General features: G+C 41.1%; 1 protein-coding gene across 7 annotated transcripts in view; it reads right to left on the reverse strand.

The window, feature by feature from the left end:
* Positions 1-18,984, reverse strand: part of DENND1A (DENN domain containing 1A) — a 149,727-nt gene that overhangs the window by 32,249 nt on the left and 98,494 nt on the right. For all 7 annotated transcript variants that reach the window (XR_005952829.1, XM_041406468.1, XM_041406472.1 and 4 more), the window contains exon 14: positions 354-455. Coding sequence is in view for 6 of the 7 variants with exons in the window: in XM_041406468.1 (XP_041262402.1) it covers positions 354-455 (102 nt within the window). In the remaining variant the exon portion in view is untranslated. The remainder of the gene's footprint in view (positions 1-353; positions 456-18,984) is intronic.

Genomic DNA, 18,984 nt, shown 5'->3' on the forward strand with positions numbered 1-18,984 from the left:
CCCTAAGGTGTGTGACTCTGCTAAAAGCCAGCATTCATGTTTGGCTACACATACATGTTTTCAGCTGCCCTAAAGCAGTAGTTCTATGTTCAACAGTAATATGCTTCCTGGACAAAATTTACAGGAGATACCTTGGATCTAGGCAAGCTCAGATATGAAAAACCCTTGAGGTCAGAGACCATTAGTGGGAAAACCCATCTACCTCTCAAAACACAGAAAGCCAAGTTTGAGAGAAGCCAGCAAGCAGGATCTGAGGTACTGCACTACAAGATCAAGGGATACAGACACAGCCCCCCAGACCCCACCTGAATTGTTAGAGAATCTGCTTTCCCATGGACCACTGGAGGCAGTACCTGCTTGAAGAGCTGGAGCTGGATGGCATTCTGCAGGAACTGCCTCATCACAGACGAACGGTGGGACACGAACGCTTCTTCGCAGAAAGTGATGGGCTCACCCTGGAGAGTTCAGAGCATTAAACACTCCAACAGCCTTGACTGAGCCCCTGTGAATCCACTGCCTGCACCTGACCTTCTCCCCTTCCAAAACAAACAGGTAAGGAACACAGGCCTTACCTAGCATTCAGTAAACTGCACTTTATTTGCAGGTCCCAGCCACAGGATGGAAAAACAGGCTGGAAAATTGCAGATCATCAAAATAAACTAGAGTGCCTTTACACACATTTTGCTAAAGCTGAAGGACTTTCATCATTCAAAAAGTTAATATTACTTAGTCTCCCCAAAATATGACACACAGTCATGTGAATTCCATATACTCTGCTTATTTGCCTCAGCAGAGCCAGCACAAACGGGTCAGGAATGTCCACTCTGCTCTTTCCACATCTCTGAAAAACTCAGAGTGGAAGAGTGGAACTTCCCTTTTTCCCAATCTTGTCGGCAAGACAGAAATTGTTTTGCAGCTCTGCTTTTATCTTATTTTAATGAATTATGGTAATGCTGAAGTCTACTGTGTATCTGCCATAATGGCACCAATTTCTTCCACACATCTACAAATAGACAACATAGCAAGCAAATATATTTATTGAATTAAAAACAAGTAACAAAGAAAGACTAAATTATACTGATGTATAATTATTATGAATGCTCATACTAACCCACATATATGCTTATGGATACTCATATTAACCCAATATATATTTGGACTCTTCATCTGTTGAGTATTCAAAATTAACATTAGATAGCAAAAAGTCTTAAAGCATCCCCTTTAAAAGCATGATATAATTCTATTTCTGAAAGCTTTAAATTAGTAATCTCTTATTTACCACTGGCTGTGTAAAATGAACAGGGCAGTAAAATGACTGAAGAAAGGATTAATTGCAAGTGTCTGTTTAAGCACAGGATGGGTCTTCTTGACAAAAGGAAGAAGTTACTTTCTTAGGAGAGTTTTTGTCACCCCTTGCTTGAAACAGTGAATTTCCATGGATTTGAAAAAAACCAGCAGCTTTCTTACATGATACACTTCCAGGGTAATTTATTTTAAAAATAATAACCTGCTTTGATTAACTCTTTTTACAGGGAAAACAAAAATCACTACATGCTTTCCCGGCAAGAAGTGTAAGTGTGAAAAAACTACTTTTTTCTTCTTTACTGTGGCTTTGCTCTCATCAGAATAAAGAATTATAAGACACTTCATTATAAAATAAAGAGCAAATGTTTGGAAAAACAGGTCAGTGCCAGTCTCCAGGACACACATGACAAAGGTTCTGGCTCCAAAGTCAAGGTGTGCACTGTCTGAAAGGTTTTACTGCGTTTAAATGACTAACAGCTGTCATCTACTTGACCAGCTGAGAAAGGCTTTCCCATTAACTTCAGATACTGGAATGTAACAAAGGATCCCTGAAAAATATTTTATCCATGTTAGAGAAATCTGAGTCAACAGAGCTGGAAGGAATGGGTAAAGAGAAATGCAGATTAGTTCACTAGCACCGACGTTCACCCAAGGAAGGTTTAGCTTTTGTTTAATCCTCACTTTAAAAACCCTTCAAAGGAAATAAGCAGCCCTTCCTACCCCCTACAAGAACGCGAAATTCCTCCCCTGGCCAGAGCAGAGCGTGGACACCGTGGGATGAGCTCAGCCCCGCGAAGGGGAGGCGGCTGTGCCCTGCTGCACCTCCAGCAGCTCCTCCTGTGCCCCCCCAGCAGCTCCTCCTGTGCCCCCAGCAACACACACCCTGCAGCTGGGGCACCCAGTGCTAGCACACTTCCTTCCCAAAGTACTAATGATTGAGTTTGTTCATTAGCTTGATTAGACCTTTTGACTTCTTAAGAGACATTTCGGGCTCAACGGCTGCTGGATGACAGAAAAAAACTTTAATCATCGAGGTCAAGCGTGAGCTTTGCAGCTCAGAATGCATTAGTGCCTTCCACCCTCGCTGACCTCCCCGAGGTGCATACACTGTTCCACCCCCAGCCACAGCTTCAGGACAAAAAGACACGCTGGACAATAAGACCATTTTCCTGACAGATCTGGTTAAGTGTAAATTATAAAGCTAATCAGCTCTGCTTTTACTGACAAATGACATTATACATGGGGGGGCACCCGCAGAACTGCAGATCTGGTGAGAAATGAATGGTCTTGTTTGCATGTGAAACAAGTAAAATAACTTGTCCTGAAAAACTCATCAACTCCTAAACTCGCTGGTTCCAACAATTAAAATTTGGGCCATGATTCATCAACACCTTAAATATCCATTAATATCTTTTTCAACTGTAAATGCCTACCAGAGACTGAAGTATTGCACTGCAAAGGCTCATGTGCACATGACGCGATGAGGAATTAGCGTTACAGATAATTCATATCTATTTCAAGATTGAATCACAGAATTATTTTTATTACAAAATGTATGCATTTAATCTGCTGTCTTAACACAACAGAAAAAAAAACTTTAAAATATAAGATTAAGATTCCCAGATGCGCTGAAAAAAGATGCCTTTTCTTTATGCCTTTGCAAATCTCCCTTTATATAACTATTTCATATTCATCTGGCATAATGAAGTTCATCAGGGCAGTGCTGCATCTCATGACCCCTGAAAAAGCTGAAGAGTTTCAGCCCACATCTGACCTGGTGCCAGATCTATTTTTATATTGGAATTCTGTTACATTCTAAAATAATGCTTAAAACTACTTAAGGCAGCAACTGGAAAATAAAAGGAGTCTAGGACTTATTTCAGACTGTTCTAGAGTTTCAGGAAACCTGCTGTTTTATTTTAAGAAGCCATAATACAATTTAAAAGATAAAGCCCAATTTTGTTTAGTTACACTGCAAAAAATTTCATCACAATCCCTCATAGTTTAAGGAAATAATTTCTCCTCAGCTCACCAGTTACGGTAGGAACTTTCAGAGTGAGTATAAAGGACTAAAATATGTGGGACAGAAGACAGCTCAGATGAGAAGGACATAGAGGAAAGGACAGAGGCAAACACAAAGGATGTTTCTGGAAAGACACGGGAGCTCAGAGAAGCCATGGAAATCCAACTACTGCCACTCCTGCAGGAGTGTGCACCTGGATAAGAGTGCTTTGAAGGCAGCACGTGGGTGCTGGACAAAACAGCAAGGTAATAAAGACAGGGGTCAAAGGCAGGGGTCAAATCAGGTCAACAGTGAGAATCCCTCATACAAGCAAAGATTTCACAAAATTCAGTTCTAAGAGGGGGGAAAAAAAAACCCAACAAAAAGATCATCAAGCCCAAGAAGCCACAGCTGAAGACTGTTTAGACAGCTCCCAAAGCTGTGCCATGGAAGGCAGGAGTGCAGTGTGTGTGCGAGCACGGGCAGCACGTGGGGCAGGTGATGAACTCTGTGCCGTGGGTGCTGCAGCACAGCCTCACTACAAACAGCAGAGCTGCTCTGCACAGCAGCACACGCTGCAGCACGGGGGCTCAAGGACACAGCGAGATGCCCACGTGACAGTGGACAAGCTGCAAGCCCAGTGCCAGCGCCCCAGGACACAGCAAACCAAGGGCACGCGAGCCAGTCATGTATCACCTGTTTATTATCACCTGATGTTGCAAATAACCACACCCTGTACTGACATTGGTTATGCTGCAAATGGCAAAGCCAGTGGGATATTCTAGGCCTCACCAGCCTTAGTTCCATCCAGAATGCTAAAGCAAGACAGGAGAATGATCTGGATATATATGTGTCTATGTCAAGTACAGCAGCAACCAAAGGCAAGGCACGGCTCTGCAGACCTTTCCAGAACTGTGATTGCAATGTCAGGGAAAGATTAGCTCATCACAGCTGAAGAAGGATCATCAGCCAGCCAGCGGGATTCCATAAAGAAAACCTGAAATTGGTGACAGACACCTGATAGGACATTAGCTCATTCAGCTCGCAATTGCACTGACAAATAACCTCCCATAACCAGTCCATACATTCAGCACAAGAGAGCTCTTTGCATCCACCTCAGTCATAATGGGATCCAGAAAGCAGAGATCAAACTCTCCGCATTAAATGAGCGATACCAGAGCTTTATTAGCATCTCAAGATGCAGCTCAGGAACAAAGAAATCACGTGTTCAGAGATTTGACCACACGCCTTCTAAAGAAAAGTACATTCAGGCTGTGTTCAATAAGAGACTACCAGTTCTGATAAATGATTATTGCCAAGTGCAATCTTGAAAAGCATTTTAAAGCCATGTATTACGAATGCAGACTGCACTGCCCAAACACACAGTGTCTCACGGAAGAGCTCAGCTCCATCACCAGCCCAATTTCAGACTTTTTTGGTTCCTCACTACAGAATATAGCCTCTGGTAGAGACACAGCAAGAAGGCACAAACCCAACTTCAAATAAAAAACTAAACTGTCAAGAAATGTGTAACCAGAGAAAACTTCCATGGCAGAGCAATGGTTTTGCTTCTTCTTTCAACTCTGTTAGTTCATCAGGATACCTGACATTTTCATGTTAGACCACGTAAAATGACATGCACTCCTACCCACAACTAATGAAAGTACATCACTGGAAAGCTGGAGCCAGCCAGCTTTCCAAGTGTTTGCTTGGCTAATTCCAGCCATTGCCTACCCTGATTTCATCACCTACAGCAGTCAGATACTTCCTGTCCCTATGCAACTGCTACAGCTTCCTAGATGGAACTCAAGCAACAAGCCTAGCACATGAAGTGCAAAGAAGCCAGCAAGAAAGCTTTTAGGGCTGGGAGGAAAAAGAAAGGAAGAAAAAAAAAAATCACCATTTCACAGATCAAGAATAGAGGCATGAAAATAATAAGTAACTTGTACACGGTCACAAAAGTCTCTGGCAGAGCCAGGGAAAAGAACCGAAATTTCTTTAATCCCTGCTCAGTCCCTTAAATACAAGGCTATTCTTCCTCTTCCTACTTGATATTGTGTCAATGCAGGAGTGTAGGTGTTGAAAGACTAACAAAAGGAAAGTAATAGTATGGTATTATGAGCTGAGAAACCTAATCTTTATCAGATACAGCAAATCTCTATGATGCTGCCTGCACTGGGAACTCTCTCTTTGTCCTGAATATGCTTTAAATTACTGGTATAATGTGTACTGGATATTGTTCCACTCTTATATTTATTCCACAAAAACCCCTGTGGCCTGCATGCGATTTTATCATTAGCTGGCAAGGTAATTTCAGGGCCTGGTTCTGCAATCATTCCATGAGCAATGCTCCCATTGAAGCTGGGACGTTCGGCATGCAAAGCAGCTGCCAATTCAGGGTCCCTGCAATGAAAAGGCCTTTTTCTATTTTAACTATTGTGGAATATTAGTGACAATACAGAGGAGGAGAAAAATTGCAGTGCAATTCTTTAAATGAGTTATTTTATACTATGACAAAATATAAAAGTGTGCTTGGAAAAACAATCTACACAAAGTATTGCCTATCAGATAAACCATGAGCTATTTTTGCTTCCCTTATTAAAACTCAATAGAATACAAAGTATTTTGTTAAAATAGGAAAAAAATTTCTGTAGAAATAACAAATCATTGGCCAAGATTTACAAATGAGCAACATGCCTTCAGAACACAAATGTTAATATTTTGTTTACTTTGATTTCTTAGATACATGTAAAAAGTCCAAACTCATCCAAATCAATGAGGTTTCCAGAAAAATATGCTGAAAATATGTTTTTGTGCACAATGTAAATTACTCCTTTGTCTCAAGATCCCCAAAACCATATTCAATAAACAGATATTTTGAAGAGCAGGGTATTTTACTATAAGATTTAGATGCTGATATAGATGCAGAAAGAGAACAAACTGTTTTTAACTTGACTAAAGCAATGGGAGGGAAGCCTTAGTCATAAAGAGGTCACGAAACCCCACTCTCTTAGCTAAGTAACAAACCTCCTGACTCTATAAATAAAATGGATCTAATGGAATGAAACTTTAATTTTGCACTGAGTTAGACACACCCAATCTCTGGTAGATCCACTGATGTACACGATGTAAGAACATGGCCTGCAGTGCCTCCTCTTTCACAGAGTCACTGGCAAAGGAAATGCTACAGCAGAACTCACTGAGGGAGGATCTGTCCTGCTGTTATGCCACTCAACAATTTGGTGAGGAAGCCTCAGCTACTGCCACAGAAAAACACAGCCAGAAAAGGCTCACCTTAGAGCAGATCCTGTCCCCTGAGAGAGGTTACCAGGGGCCCTGGATTAGGAACACTGGAAGAAAGTTCCATTCCCTCATACATGAGAACTTTTTACTCTCCTTTTTCCATTTTCTCATCCATTGTCAGAAAGAGGCACAGAATTTACCTTATGAGAAGGCAAGACACAGAAAACACATCAGTATAATCATCAAAGCTGCTGATCTTCCATCACTTTCATCAGAGCTCCTCAATCACTATCTCACAATAGGCGCAGGATCCAAATGTATGAAAAAGTATCATTTTTATAGGTTAGATTTAATTTTCCCAGGCTCTCCTGTACAACATCTCACAGCTTGCAGTTCTTATTTAAACACTTTAAAAAGTAAGAAACTAGAATTAAAAAAAGAAACCTTGCCTCTGAGAGCCTGGGAATGCTGGGTCTTCCAAGCAGTTAGTGCAATGTGCCTCAGTCCCCCAGTTCCACCAGGGTACATTCACAAACAGGAAGTTGCATCCAGTGTGAGAACAAAAAAGGAAGCAGGCTTTTCCTTTCTCCACTCTCCCCACAGGTTTTGCTCTGTCCATGAACTGCTGTGCATTCCTGCAAACCCACGGCTCACACGTTGCAGTCTGCAGCAAGTGCAACCACGGTTGGGCCACACGGCTCCTCCCAACTCCCATCCTACCGCAACACATTTCTGACATGGAAACCGCGCAAAATTCCCAACTCCTTTGTGAGGGGGAAAACGCCATCTAATTAGAGCCCATGTGCAGGGAAGCATCTGGCTGGGAGCAGCGGTTCGGCGGCTCCCGGAGTTGTCGTGGAGACCAGGCGGGAGCGCCCGGAGCTGGCTGGCCGGGGCACGGGGCCAGCAGCACGGCTGCGTGCTCTGACAGGGAGCAGATGGGCAGGGACCGCCGGGCTCTGCTCCCCTCCAGAGCCACACGCCCTCAGAGATCAGCTGGAGATTGTACGAGTCCTTCTCATCTGCCCTGGAACCTCTGGCTTCCACCAAGGAAACAGAACTGAAAGCGCCAACGTTTCCACCAGAAGAGTCCACATGCACTGCCTCCATCCCATTTATGTAATGATGATGCGAAGCTGCAACAACTAACAAAACACGATGCAAATATTTAAAAAATAATTCATTTTGATGCTTTATCAAATTTGGCATTCAGTTAAAACTGCATTCGTGGAAAAATGGACAGGAATTTTTGTGATTTGCACAGTGCATGATTCCATCTTGGCTGGGGAAGTATGACGCTGTTTTAGTTTTTAATAAAGTAAAACAAATGTTCCCCTACACATACAAAAGAATTGTTAATAATGATAAAATAATTGTTAATAATGATGTCCCTTATTGCGGTGACCTCACAGCTTGGAGACCCTATTTTCTGTTAATAATTTTCAGTTACGTGAATACCTGTTTTTTGTTCCAAATTCCTTTTTTAACTCAAAGGTTTCTGTTCACATTACCTCAGCAGCATGCTAAGAGCATCTTCAAGGGAAACAGTTGACTAAAATGCATGAAAACTCATCACTTTGGCTGGAAAGCTCATTCATTCACACAGGCACTGCCCATGCCTTGCAGGAGGCACATCATCTTCTACACATTTTAGAAGATGAATTTTCCAGGAAAACATTTTTTTCTTGCCTCAAACTCCCTCAGAAAGATTCCCAGCTTGTGAGTGCAGCTGCCTGCAGCCTCGGAGAATCCTGCAGCCCAATATTCATATTCCACAAGGCCGAGTACTCCAGGGAACCACCCCGATGGCAGTTCTCGCCAGCGCCAGAGAGAACCTGCACCACGGCTGCTGGGAATGCCCACAGCAGGCATTGACTGAGGAAGGCTGGCTACAGAGGAAAGAGTTCCTAAGGAACCAGCCAGCTCTGACTGTGGGCATGGGCACAACGCTGGGAGCCAAACGCACACACAAAACGTTTCAGAGCTGCCGCAGCAGCAGCGCTAATAACCAGCAACGTACAGCGTGCTGCATTTCCCACAGTCTACACCAGATATTGACCAGGAATTGCCACGGCTCAGAATCACCCTGAACACTTCATTAGCACAGCTACTGCCTGCTCCATTGATCACTACAAGTGTATTTTTCCATGTTTCCATTTTAGCAGTACTAAATTACATTGCTTCAAGCACAGAAGTTGCTCATCACCTAACTGTGCTTTTAGTCCGGCTATTGCTGCATTTGACATGCAACAGCAATTTCAGCTCATTTTTCAGGATTAAACAAAACACTCAGAAACTTTTAAAAACATTTTCATCACATACAAACTACCTCTCCCCCAGATCACATCCAACTTGATTAAGCATTAAATTTGCAACTGCCTATCTTTGGATCCCCCAGAAATACTGGCAAAGGTTCAAACCACTTCTGCTGGTGCTAAAGAGTTAATGCTTGGTGCTGTGGTCACTGTAAATAAGCAGTTTGGAGTAAGCAATATTGCTGTCAGACACACAGCGCTTTGCAGGTGTGGGCAATAATTAAAGGTTTCAGCACATCTACCTGGGTGAAGTATTTTTTACCTCCTATTCTGAGGAGGAAGCCCTCTCTGTGGAGAGCAGAAGAGCTCATTAATGAGGCTAATTAGGTGTAAAGGGGGTAGAGTCTGGCATCAGCTGCAGCTTATAGAAGCTAATCATTAAGCTCTGTAATCTCTACCCCAGAACAGCAGATGATCATGTTCCTAGGTGACTGATGTTGCTAAGAAAATTTCCAGCACCTGAGTACCTGACCAAATACTTTTTGGTGAGACCAAAAATTCCCTTAACCCTCTATGTGCCAGACAGCACAGTTGATATCATTTCTTCACTCATCAATTTTCTAACAATGACTATCCAATGAGATTCAGATTTGGCATGAGGCCTTTAATGTGATTTATTTCAGAATTAAAAAAAAACCAAAAAAATCAATGCCATCGACAACTTCTGGCAAGGAAGGGCACAAAATAAAGCTGATAGAGCAACACGTAAGAATAACAGAGATGCAATTGTAATTTTTCAAGCAGTAATGTTTGAAAAAGAGTGACCACATATAATCTCCTGAAGGTGAGTTCTCTGTGTAATTTCTTTGCACAGAGTACTGAGGGTAATTACAATACCACAGGGATGAATGTCTTGTTAATAAATATGTAAAATAAGGATTTCATTGTACTCACCTAATTTGAAATGAGAAAAAGGACATAATTTCTATGGAGAGAGAATACATGTAAGCAAAGCTCAATCTAGAACTTGTTTCATAAAATGAATTGCAAAAATAGCAAGCTATTGCAGCACCTCAACGTGAATTTTTGAGTTCATCAGGAAGAACAGACCCTTTACTAGCAATCTGCTACTGGTATCTTTCTTCTTCCAACTAAGCAGCAGATTTGAATGAAAAATTTTTAAGATTCAATTCCATTTCAACAAGAAATAGAGTATTTGTTATGTGCATGTTACCTGTGGACTTGGAGATGCACAGACTAAACAATATAAGTTGCTCAGAAGTGCCACTGGCTCTTGTTACCATCAGGATATGGATAAACCACACTGGTAAAGTAAGAGTTCTCTGAGCATCAACAGAAAAAATATCTCCAACGATAACTAGCACCTTGTATTCCAATACAGATGTCAGATGAATGAATTGGGTGATAAAACTGCTTTGTAGCCAGCATCCCATTATATTTAATAATTCTGCAGATATACTGTAAAGACCAAATCCCATTAGGCAATAGAGGTTTTTACAAATATTCTGAGCTAAGCACCTTGCCCAGTAGTGAACACCCTGTGCTTCAGCTTCCCCTGCTCTAGAACAACACCCAAGGAGTTTCTGGACAGGTCCAGAAGCACTTGGTGAAGGGGGTGTTTGCATGTCGAACAAATCTGAACCAAGGCTTCTCCCGAGTCTCTCTCCAAACTGCCCCAAACAATACCAGCTTCCTCACTATCACCTGATCAAGTGCTTGGCAGGATTACTGCCTAGCCTACACAGAACACTACTTGCTTCTTTTAAACCTTTGCTGTTACAAAACCCCACTTGACAGCCTGTGGTTTCTTATACTGGAAGAAACAATGAGGAGTCTCTCCTCATCTTCCTTCAAACTTCCTTCCTTCCTTCAAACTGTCAGCAAGAGCTTTCCCTACAAATAATGCTACAAAATCGACTGACATTCACAGTATCCCTGATATTCACATAAACAGACTGGACGTTCTATGGGGAAAACGTGCAGTGATGTCTGTAAGCAAGAGGTAAGCGTGGTCAGCAGATGGGTAAGTACATACAAGTGTCTGAATTAACCAGAGGGAAGGGCAAACCAGAACTACACTGCATTTTCATCAACAGTAACAACCTTTGTTTCCCTGAAGTCTAACTCCCCACCATGACCAGATATGTGACAAAGCTGGTCTGCAGAGACAGCAAACTGTCCAGAGGAGTGATTCCAAGATGTGGCACTATTTCTGTGCTGCTTTCCTATTCCTGAGACATGCTCCACTGTGCCTTAGCCATGCACACCCTTCATTTCAGTAATTAGCTGTCAGCACGGCCCGACAGCAACTTGGTATTGTCTGCTCAAATTGTATTAATGAAACGCAATCCACTAAATGTCCTGGATGCACATCTGTAATTGTGTTACATGGATAGGCTGGGGATGGGGGCAAACTGCAGCTTCTAAACAGGGCACTGTGATCAAGCACATTAATCTGTTATTTCTTAGGGATTTGACAACCAATTAATACTACAGGGCTTCCTATACAGCAATAAGAACCAGTGATCCAACATCCAACAGTATAAGCGGTGCCTACCATTTGTGAACACAACATCCTTAAAGGCAGAGACACAGGAACTACAGGTTGCAGCATTGCAAAAGCCCTTTTTGTATTTAAAGATTCAGCATCTGTATGTTGAAACCTACAAGTAGAACACTCAGTGTATACATCACAATAAAGAAAATCAAATAAACCCCAAGACCCTTATCAAACATCTAAGTTTTTGATGTTCTTGAAGAATACAAAATTCTTCAAGAATTTGTAGACTTGTAAACTGATCCTTGTCAGTCAAGACATTGCACCATTTTCTGTTTCATGTTCTCCATCACCAAAGACTTTTCCAAAGAACAGGGCTTGGACAAGATTAAAAAAAAAAAATAAACAAGAAAGACACATAATAAAGATATCCTGTGGGTATAATAATCTTTGGAAAATTTTCATGTCAGTTCTGACTGCAAAATTGCTATTAACATTTAATTAAAATTGAGCCCAATAAGCTATGACAAGATAATGGCTGGAAACATGGCTTTAGGGCAGAGTGAGGATATCTGGAACTCTGGCTGGATGTGATGCTTTATTTTTGGTTACATTTGGCAACTATTGAGATTTCTGAAACACAGTGTAATTATAATGATCTACAGAAATTCACAGAAGAGAAAACAACAGCACTGCATCTCAGCTACCTCAGGATCTGTAACATATGTCAAATAAATCAGAGATTTTTAGGACTCCAGTACCACCTAACCCTTAATTTCATTCACGTTCACACCCACACCAAAGAACACTCTTTTTCAACTAAAAAGCCCCTGCAAGCCCCTACTAAACCTTAATATTTTGTTACTTATCCATAAATAAAACTATTAATTTCCTCTCAGAGGCAGGAATTCTTTGTGTATCATTTACCTCCACAGTTGAAGGCAACAATCCCACAAACCTGAAGCAGAAACTGTCAAGAGCTTTGGGAATGACCCTGGCTCGGGGAAATCAATCGTCCTTTACTGGAGACAGCTTCACTGCTCACCCTGAAAACTCATTGTAAGAGAGCTGAACTGCAATCCATTGAACATGGAAAGGAGGGCACGTGATTGAGTGACATTTGGAAGAGAACACACACTCCAATGTTAGCTTTAAATCCCCAAATGAGGGAGCACATATGCATGTTCTTAAATCAAGCAGTCCTCCCTATGCAGTGGAAGCCACTGCTCCAGAACAAAACATATTTAGAGTTTGATAGATACATTTGGGAAAAATACTGACATACTTGTTACAACTAAAAATGTTCCTTTAAGCATGAACTCCCTTGGTTAGCCTCAGTTTCAGTAACAAATAATTACAAGCACCCTCCCTTTGTGTAAATACTGGTTAGGTGCTGTTAACTCCAGGTACTCCTGTGACCAAGTGCAAACAGCAGAGCCCAGCAGCACCACCCCTGTCCTTCAGCACAGCCTGGACCTCCTCTAGTTTTACTGCCACACACACAGCAACCATTCAACACGCCTCCAGTTTTAGGCAGGAAATTCAGGTAAGCAACAGCATGCCCATTCTTGACTGCTTTCAAGTAAAATATTCTCATGTGTAATAAGAAAGTATCTTTAGATAGAAGTGTGCTTTATTTTTTGTATATACTTGAGACTATGTTGAGAATATGTCATAAATCACTGGTTGCCAAATGGGGGATGAGCTTTATCCATACAAGCACAGACAGATCCTAAGGAAAGGCAAACTAATCACACATATAATCCTCACAAATTGCTTTCATTTTCACCATTAATCCTCTCTGAGAAAAAATGTTCTGGACATACAGACTTTAACTACTGCTTGGAGAGCTTCACCTAAATAATTCTTCGACATATTTTTATTTTCGTTGAGCACCAGGAGTAAGCAAAGTACATCTATAATCTACAGCTTTTAAAAGGCACTCAAAGCAAACTCTTGGCACCTTCATTTCCACAGTACTTCTAAGAATCCTGTATTAGTTGCTAGCTCTGAGTAACACTTGATGCCAAATTAATGTAATACATCAAAATAATGTGATGTCGAGAACAACTTTAACACTTTAGGAATCAACAACATATATTTATGAGATACATTTAACAGGCAAACAGTTACATGAGCTCTGCTACAATTCTTATTATATAAGTGACTAACCTAAATACCGCATCAGGAATTATTCAAAAGACAGCTATACTTGGACACAAGAGTAACCTTTAAGGAGTTAAAATGTCCTCAACTACAAGTCAAGTTGAAACTTATTTAATTAGGTTCTGTATTTGAAAAAATGAAATAAATTCTTTCATTAACTAAACCAAACTCCCTTTAAGGCAACAATATGTTCCCTCTCTGTCAGGACAGAGCGCAATGAAATCTTTATTTTAATTGGGGTTAGCTAAGGGGCCATTTGGCTTCAGATGCTTTGTTTATCAGCCCTAAGCTTTACAGCTTAGCCAGGACTTGAAATATTTTACTACAGAACGATTTCATAAAAAAAAAATAATTTATACATATATACTCTTCCAAGGAGCATTTTACAGAGATAATTTCAAATGTGCATTTTGAAAACTGAAGAGCATATGCAAGGTACCTTGAAAGGAGCCCCTGATTTCCTTTACCACTCCTGGCCCTGGCTCTCCTGTGCACACGCCTGTCCGATGGGTTCTGCACTCCGGCCTCCCAGCCAGCAGAGGCACAGCGAGGGCTGAGCCGGGCCCTGACTGCCGGGCCCTGACTGACTGCCGGGCCCTGACTGACTGACTGCCGGGCCCCGACTGACTGACTGCCGGGCCCCGACTGACTGACTGCCGGGCCCCGACTGCCCTGACCAAGCCAACAAAAAACTCCCTTTGGGGAGGATCTTGGAAACTTTCATACAGAAGCCTTGGACCTGAAAAGCTTAGTTCATCACTTCAATTATAAGACAAAGCAAATGAATTCTTAGTTGGTAGATGATACCTTTTTCCTGTCATAAACTAATTTACAAATCTCAAACACGTCCAGTAATACAGTTATTGAAAATCCTATGGAAACAGCTATCAAAGGAAGGGACAGTGAACAGGAACTCTGCAAAACTGCAGCCCCAGTTTGCTCCAAAATGCAGTCAAATTTTTTTAAATAATCCAGAAAAATGTCCTGTGTTACTGTGAGGATCAAGTTTAGGCTGGATTATGGATTTATTCCTTATTAAAACTCCAAGCATTAGAAGTGTTCCTAAAACCAAAATTAAATTAAAAAAAAAAGAAGAAATAAAGAAAACTCCAAGCCTAATTCTAATATCTAATGATATTTTCACATTCTTTTCTCCTGGATCACTGAAATGTGATGAGTCAGATCCTTTTTTTTCCTTCAAAATTATAAACCTGATATAATTTGTAATTGTCTTCTGGAGGCCACTGGTGTTATGTTGCTGACAGTTTTACACATATCATAGAACACAGGACACCACATACATTATTTTAGTTAAAAACGATGCCAACAGTACGTTATTAATTCCAGTTCAAGAATTCGATTATATTTTAAAACCAAAACTTAGTCTTTGTTTTGTCATCAGAAACAAAAGCATTGCTACTGACTCTGGAAGAATAAAGCTTATTTCAAATGAAACATTGAGATTTGTGCTTCACCTTTAAGCCACCTGAAAGAAAATATAGCAACTCTAAATTAAAAGTATTATTCATATATATTTTTAAATTTCTTCTCTAGACAGCTTTGTGCATATCTGCTCTGTACTGTTTTCTCATGAGAACTATAATAAATGAGCTGCTTCTGCAACTTCACAGCAGGTATTTTGATTTGAGAGTAATCACAGTTTTCTCTACAATCTTTATACAATTTACGTCCTGATCATCTAACAAATAAGTAAAAGATTTAAATTGACATCAATATGTATACCTTTCTCTAAATGAGAAAAATGTTTATTAAAAAAAAAATCTAGTGAATATACCAACTATTGAGTTCAAAGCAAAGACACCACATGTGTCTAAATAAATATCAAGGAAGTGTCAGAGGTAAATGAGGAGAGACCAGGTGAAATGTGTGTGATGTGTTAATTGTATTCAAAAAAATAATAGAGCAAGACAGAAAAGCTGAACTTCCAATTATCATAATGGTATCTACTTCACAACACATTTTCAAACTTGAAAGAGACATTTTAAACCATAGGAATTCTGAGCAGAATACCTCCAGCTGTGCTCTGCATAAATCTTGCACGCTGTACATACACAGTTTATTTAAATACCAAGTAAAGTTATGACTTACAAAATGCATATTTCAGTCACAATAGAATATCTGTCATTGCCAGAGCTGCTACTCACTGAATGAAAGTCTCAGAAAACAATGAATTAAATTAGAAAAAGATAAGAAAGGACAGAATGTTTTCATTTGATGTTTTACCAGACTGAAGTACCGTGTGTTTTAAAGAACAACGTACTTATCAGCCCTCTGCAGAGTTCACATTTTTGTGTTCCCCAAAACAGAATAAGGAAGGAAAAAAAACGGTCCTCAGTGCGAGACTAAGTTTTGCCTGTACAGCATCTTGGCCATGAGCCAGAATTTGTCTGTCACTAATGCCTTCCCACAGCAAAATCAATGCTCCATGTGAAGAGCAGTCGTCCAGCTCTCTGATGGCATGCAAGAGCCAAAGCAGGAAGGGGCCTTGGTCCCCTCTGTGTTTCCCAGTGCACACACGGGGGTCCCTGAGCCCCAGGGCAGTGTCAGAATCTCCCACACTCCACTGTCAGTCCTGGCTCAGGAGCAAAGGGCTCCTTCTGCCTCCAGCCACGCTGCATTCCAGGTGTCACTGTACGAGCTCGATCACCAGCTATGCAAGCAATCCTTACAACTAATTGGGATTTACTGCCCTTCCCCTGCCTCCACTGGTACCACACCAGTACAAATTGTACACTCCCATTCATACACAATATACACCGTGAAAGCCCATCTGTGAAAGCCCAGAGTGGCATGGTTTCTCTATTCTGCTTCTAACCCGATTAAATATTTTAATTTTTATCATAATTTCATCAACTTTATCTTCCACTGAAGGCTACTTTACAAATCCAAATCCCAAAATATCTTCCACCATCTTCTGTCAATGGAAGCGATACTCTCTCTTCAGTTGTACAGCTGCTCACACTACTGATAATGTTCACTCCTTGCCACCTGCCTAAAAGGTCCTTGGGGTGGGGTTTTTCATGGGTTTGTGTGTGTTGGTGGTTTTTTTCCCCTAATACCAGATACAACAGCTCATTTGAAAAAACACACAGTCACTGAGTGCCTCACACAGAAGCTGAATTCAAGGGTGATGTTATTTTCTGCTTCGTGTTTGTTTATGTGCCTCCTTGTTCCCCTCCAAGTCCCCTGCACTTTATTAGTTCAGGAAATATCTCCAAGTTCTCCTGCATGGAGGCATTTGCACAAGGCTGTGCACTCACAAGTAGAACTGAAGCATCAGGAGACAATGCAGAGAAAACACAGGCAAGAGCCAGCCTAAAACAAACAACCAAAGGCTTGAAACAAATTGAGAAGAAGCAAAAACAAGTGCATCAAATAGCACAAACCCCAGAATCAGGTGTGAGAGGCACAGCCAAGTAAGTGAATATCCACATCCTCGCACAGCAAAGCTGACAGAGCACAGCCTGCTGCTCCCTGCACAGCCTGCCCTGTAACAGGGAGATTGAGAGGCTTTGGAACAAAGCTCCTTTTATTTCTGCAGCACCACCACAGAAGACGCCGAGTGCCCTGATCCAGGCTGATGGCTGAACACACAACTTGTATGGGGGCTGCAGAGTTACTCACACAGCACAGCCAAAGGTAGTTCTCAGATTGCTCAAAGGTTCCACAAACTAAGTGACCACAAACCGCTACGCATCAGCACGAAGCGGCTAAACAGGAATCATCTCCAAGCAGACCTACGCACATCAGCATTCTGGCACCATGCTTGAAGGAAATTCACATTTCTGCTATTACTGCACAGCGAGATGCAGAGCACCCCATCCCTTTGGGCAAAGTTCCTACACCCAAAACCATTCCCATGATGGATTTTAGCGGAGGTGTGTTTGCTATTTTTGCTTTGATTTGAGTTTTGCTGGAGTTTTACTTTAACATGTATGACGGACAGGGAAGTTTGCACGCACCTTTCCAGGCAGAAACACCACAATCTGCAGAGGGTCATGTTAACTTTCTCAAATATTACTTTGTATTACCTTCCCCTGGGTAGGTAATACAAAGTAATATTTGTATTACCTACCCAGGGGAAGGTAATACAAAGAATCCTGGGCTCCCCCTCCCCTGAGCGTGGCATACGGAATTAGATAACAGAGGATCTTAGAACAGTTTGGAAATTACAAAACAATTCTATTTACTACATACCAGACTGCTGGAAGAGATTAAAGAAAATGTCTTTTCAGGTTCATTAACATATGTATATCTCAACAGACTTAGATGTAGAATAATAAATGCCATTTTGAAGAACAGTAACTGTTTGTTAGAAAAAGAGCCATTTTTAAGGTTTAAAACAGCAAAAGCAGAAATTTGTCTATAGCAACAGTAAGGCTCAGAGAAGAAACAGCAACAGAATTGAAATGAAAACAAACATCACACAGAAAACAAACAAAACTGTGTTTCCCCACTAAATCTTTTCCAGTCAGTGACTGAATTCAGCACTTCCCATAGATGGTAAAACACAGCAATAGTTACAGGTGGCTTCTAAGGGAGGTTGCTGAAACCCTGGCTCTTTAAAATGTCACAAAACACAGAATCTTCCGAGTAGGAAGAACAAAGTCTTAAATTTCAGTTCCAGGATATACAGAAACTCAATTTATGTCCATTTTTATTGCAAAAAAATTTACACACTGTCAGTGCCATTCTCATTGTCTACTCCTACCTGTCAGTAAAGTCACCATGATGACATTTAGAAATTACTGTCATTTAGGCATTCCTAGAGTGTCTCTACAGGGATGGATTTGAGAGCTCAACCACTTGAACAGGAAAAGAGTAAAGATGGGTGGGAGAAAATTCCCGATGCTATACATCAGCACTGGCTTCAAACACAACACAACAAAACTGCAAGTAAAACAAAAAGTTCTATTTAACTAGCTTCTGCTCACTGTTTCCCCTATAGCTTGGGGTTCATTTTAACAGGTCTGTGCACAAGTTATATAAGCATTAGGGATCATCCTTCTTCATATCTTCTACAGATGGACAAACACTCCTAAAGCTCTGAACTGTGGAGACAGCTCTGGTGACAGGGAAGTATTTACACTCTGCATGCAGTGTGTGCCTTTAAAATATACATGCAAGAAAAAGAAGCTAGGCAGAAGATGGCCACGGAGAGGAAGGAACTGGGATGTGGCAATTACTGGGAGTTGGAAATGACTATTTACTCTTCCACTGAATAACTTAAAAAAATAATTCACCATGGCAACAATCATACTTCATAGTAGATAAAGCACTGAGTGCTACAAAGCCTTTGCAGAATGAATTATGCACCAGTACGTAGCATGCACTTGCTTTATATTACTGCACACACATTCCAACAAATTTCCTTTTTGACTCATCTGGCATTTGCTTTTTTACTCTGCACCAAATATCATATACTTTTCTGACTCTGATCTCATGAATCTGGAACTGTTGAAGGCATTTATTGT

The sequence above is a fragment of the Onychostruthus taczanowskii genome, unplaced genomic scaffold (genome assembly GCF_017590055.1).
Source record: "Onychostruthus taczanowskii isolate IOZ18803 unplaced genomic scaffold, ASM1759005v1 scaffold25, whole genome shotgun sequence".
Classification (NCBI taxonomy): domain Eukaryota; kingdom Metazoa; phylum Chordata; class Aves; order Passeriformes; family Passeridae; genus Onychostruthus; species Onychostruthus taczanowskii.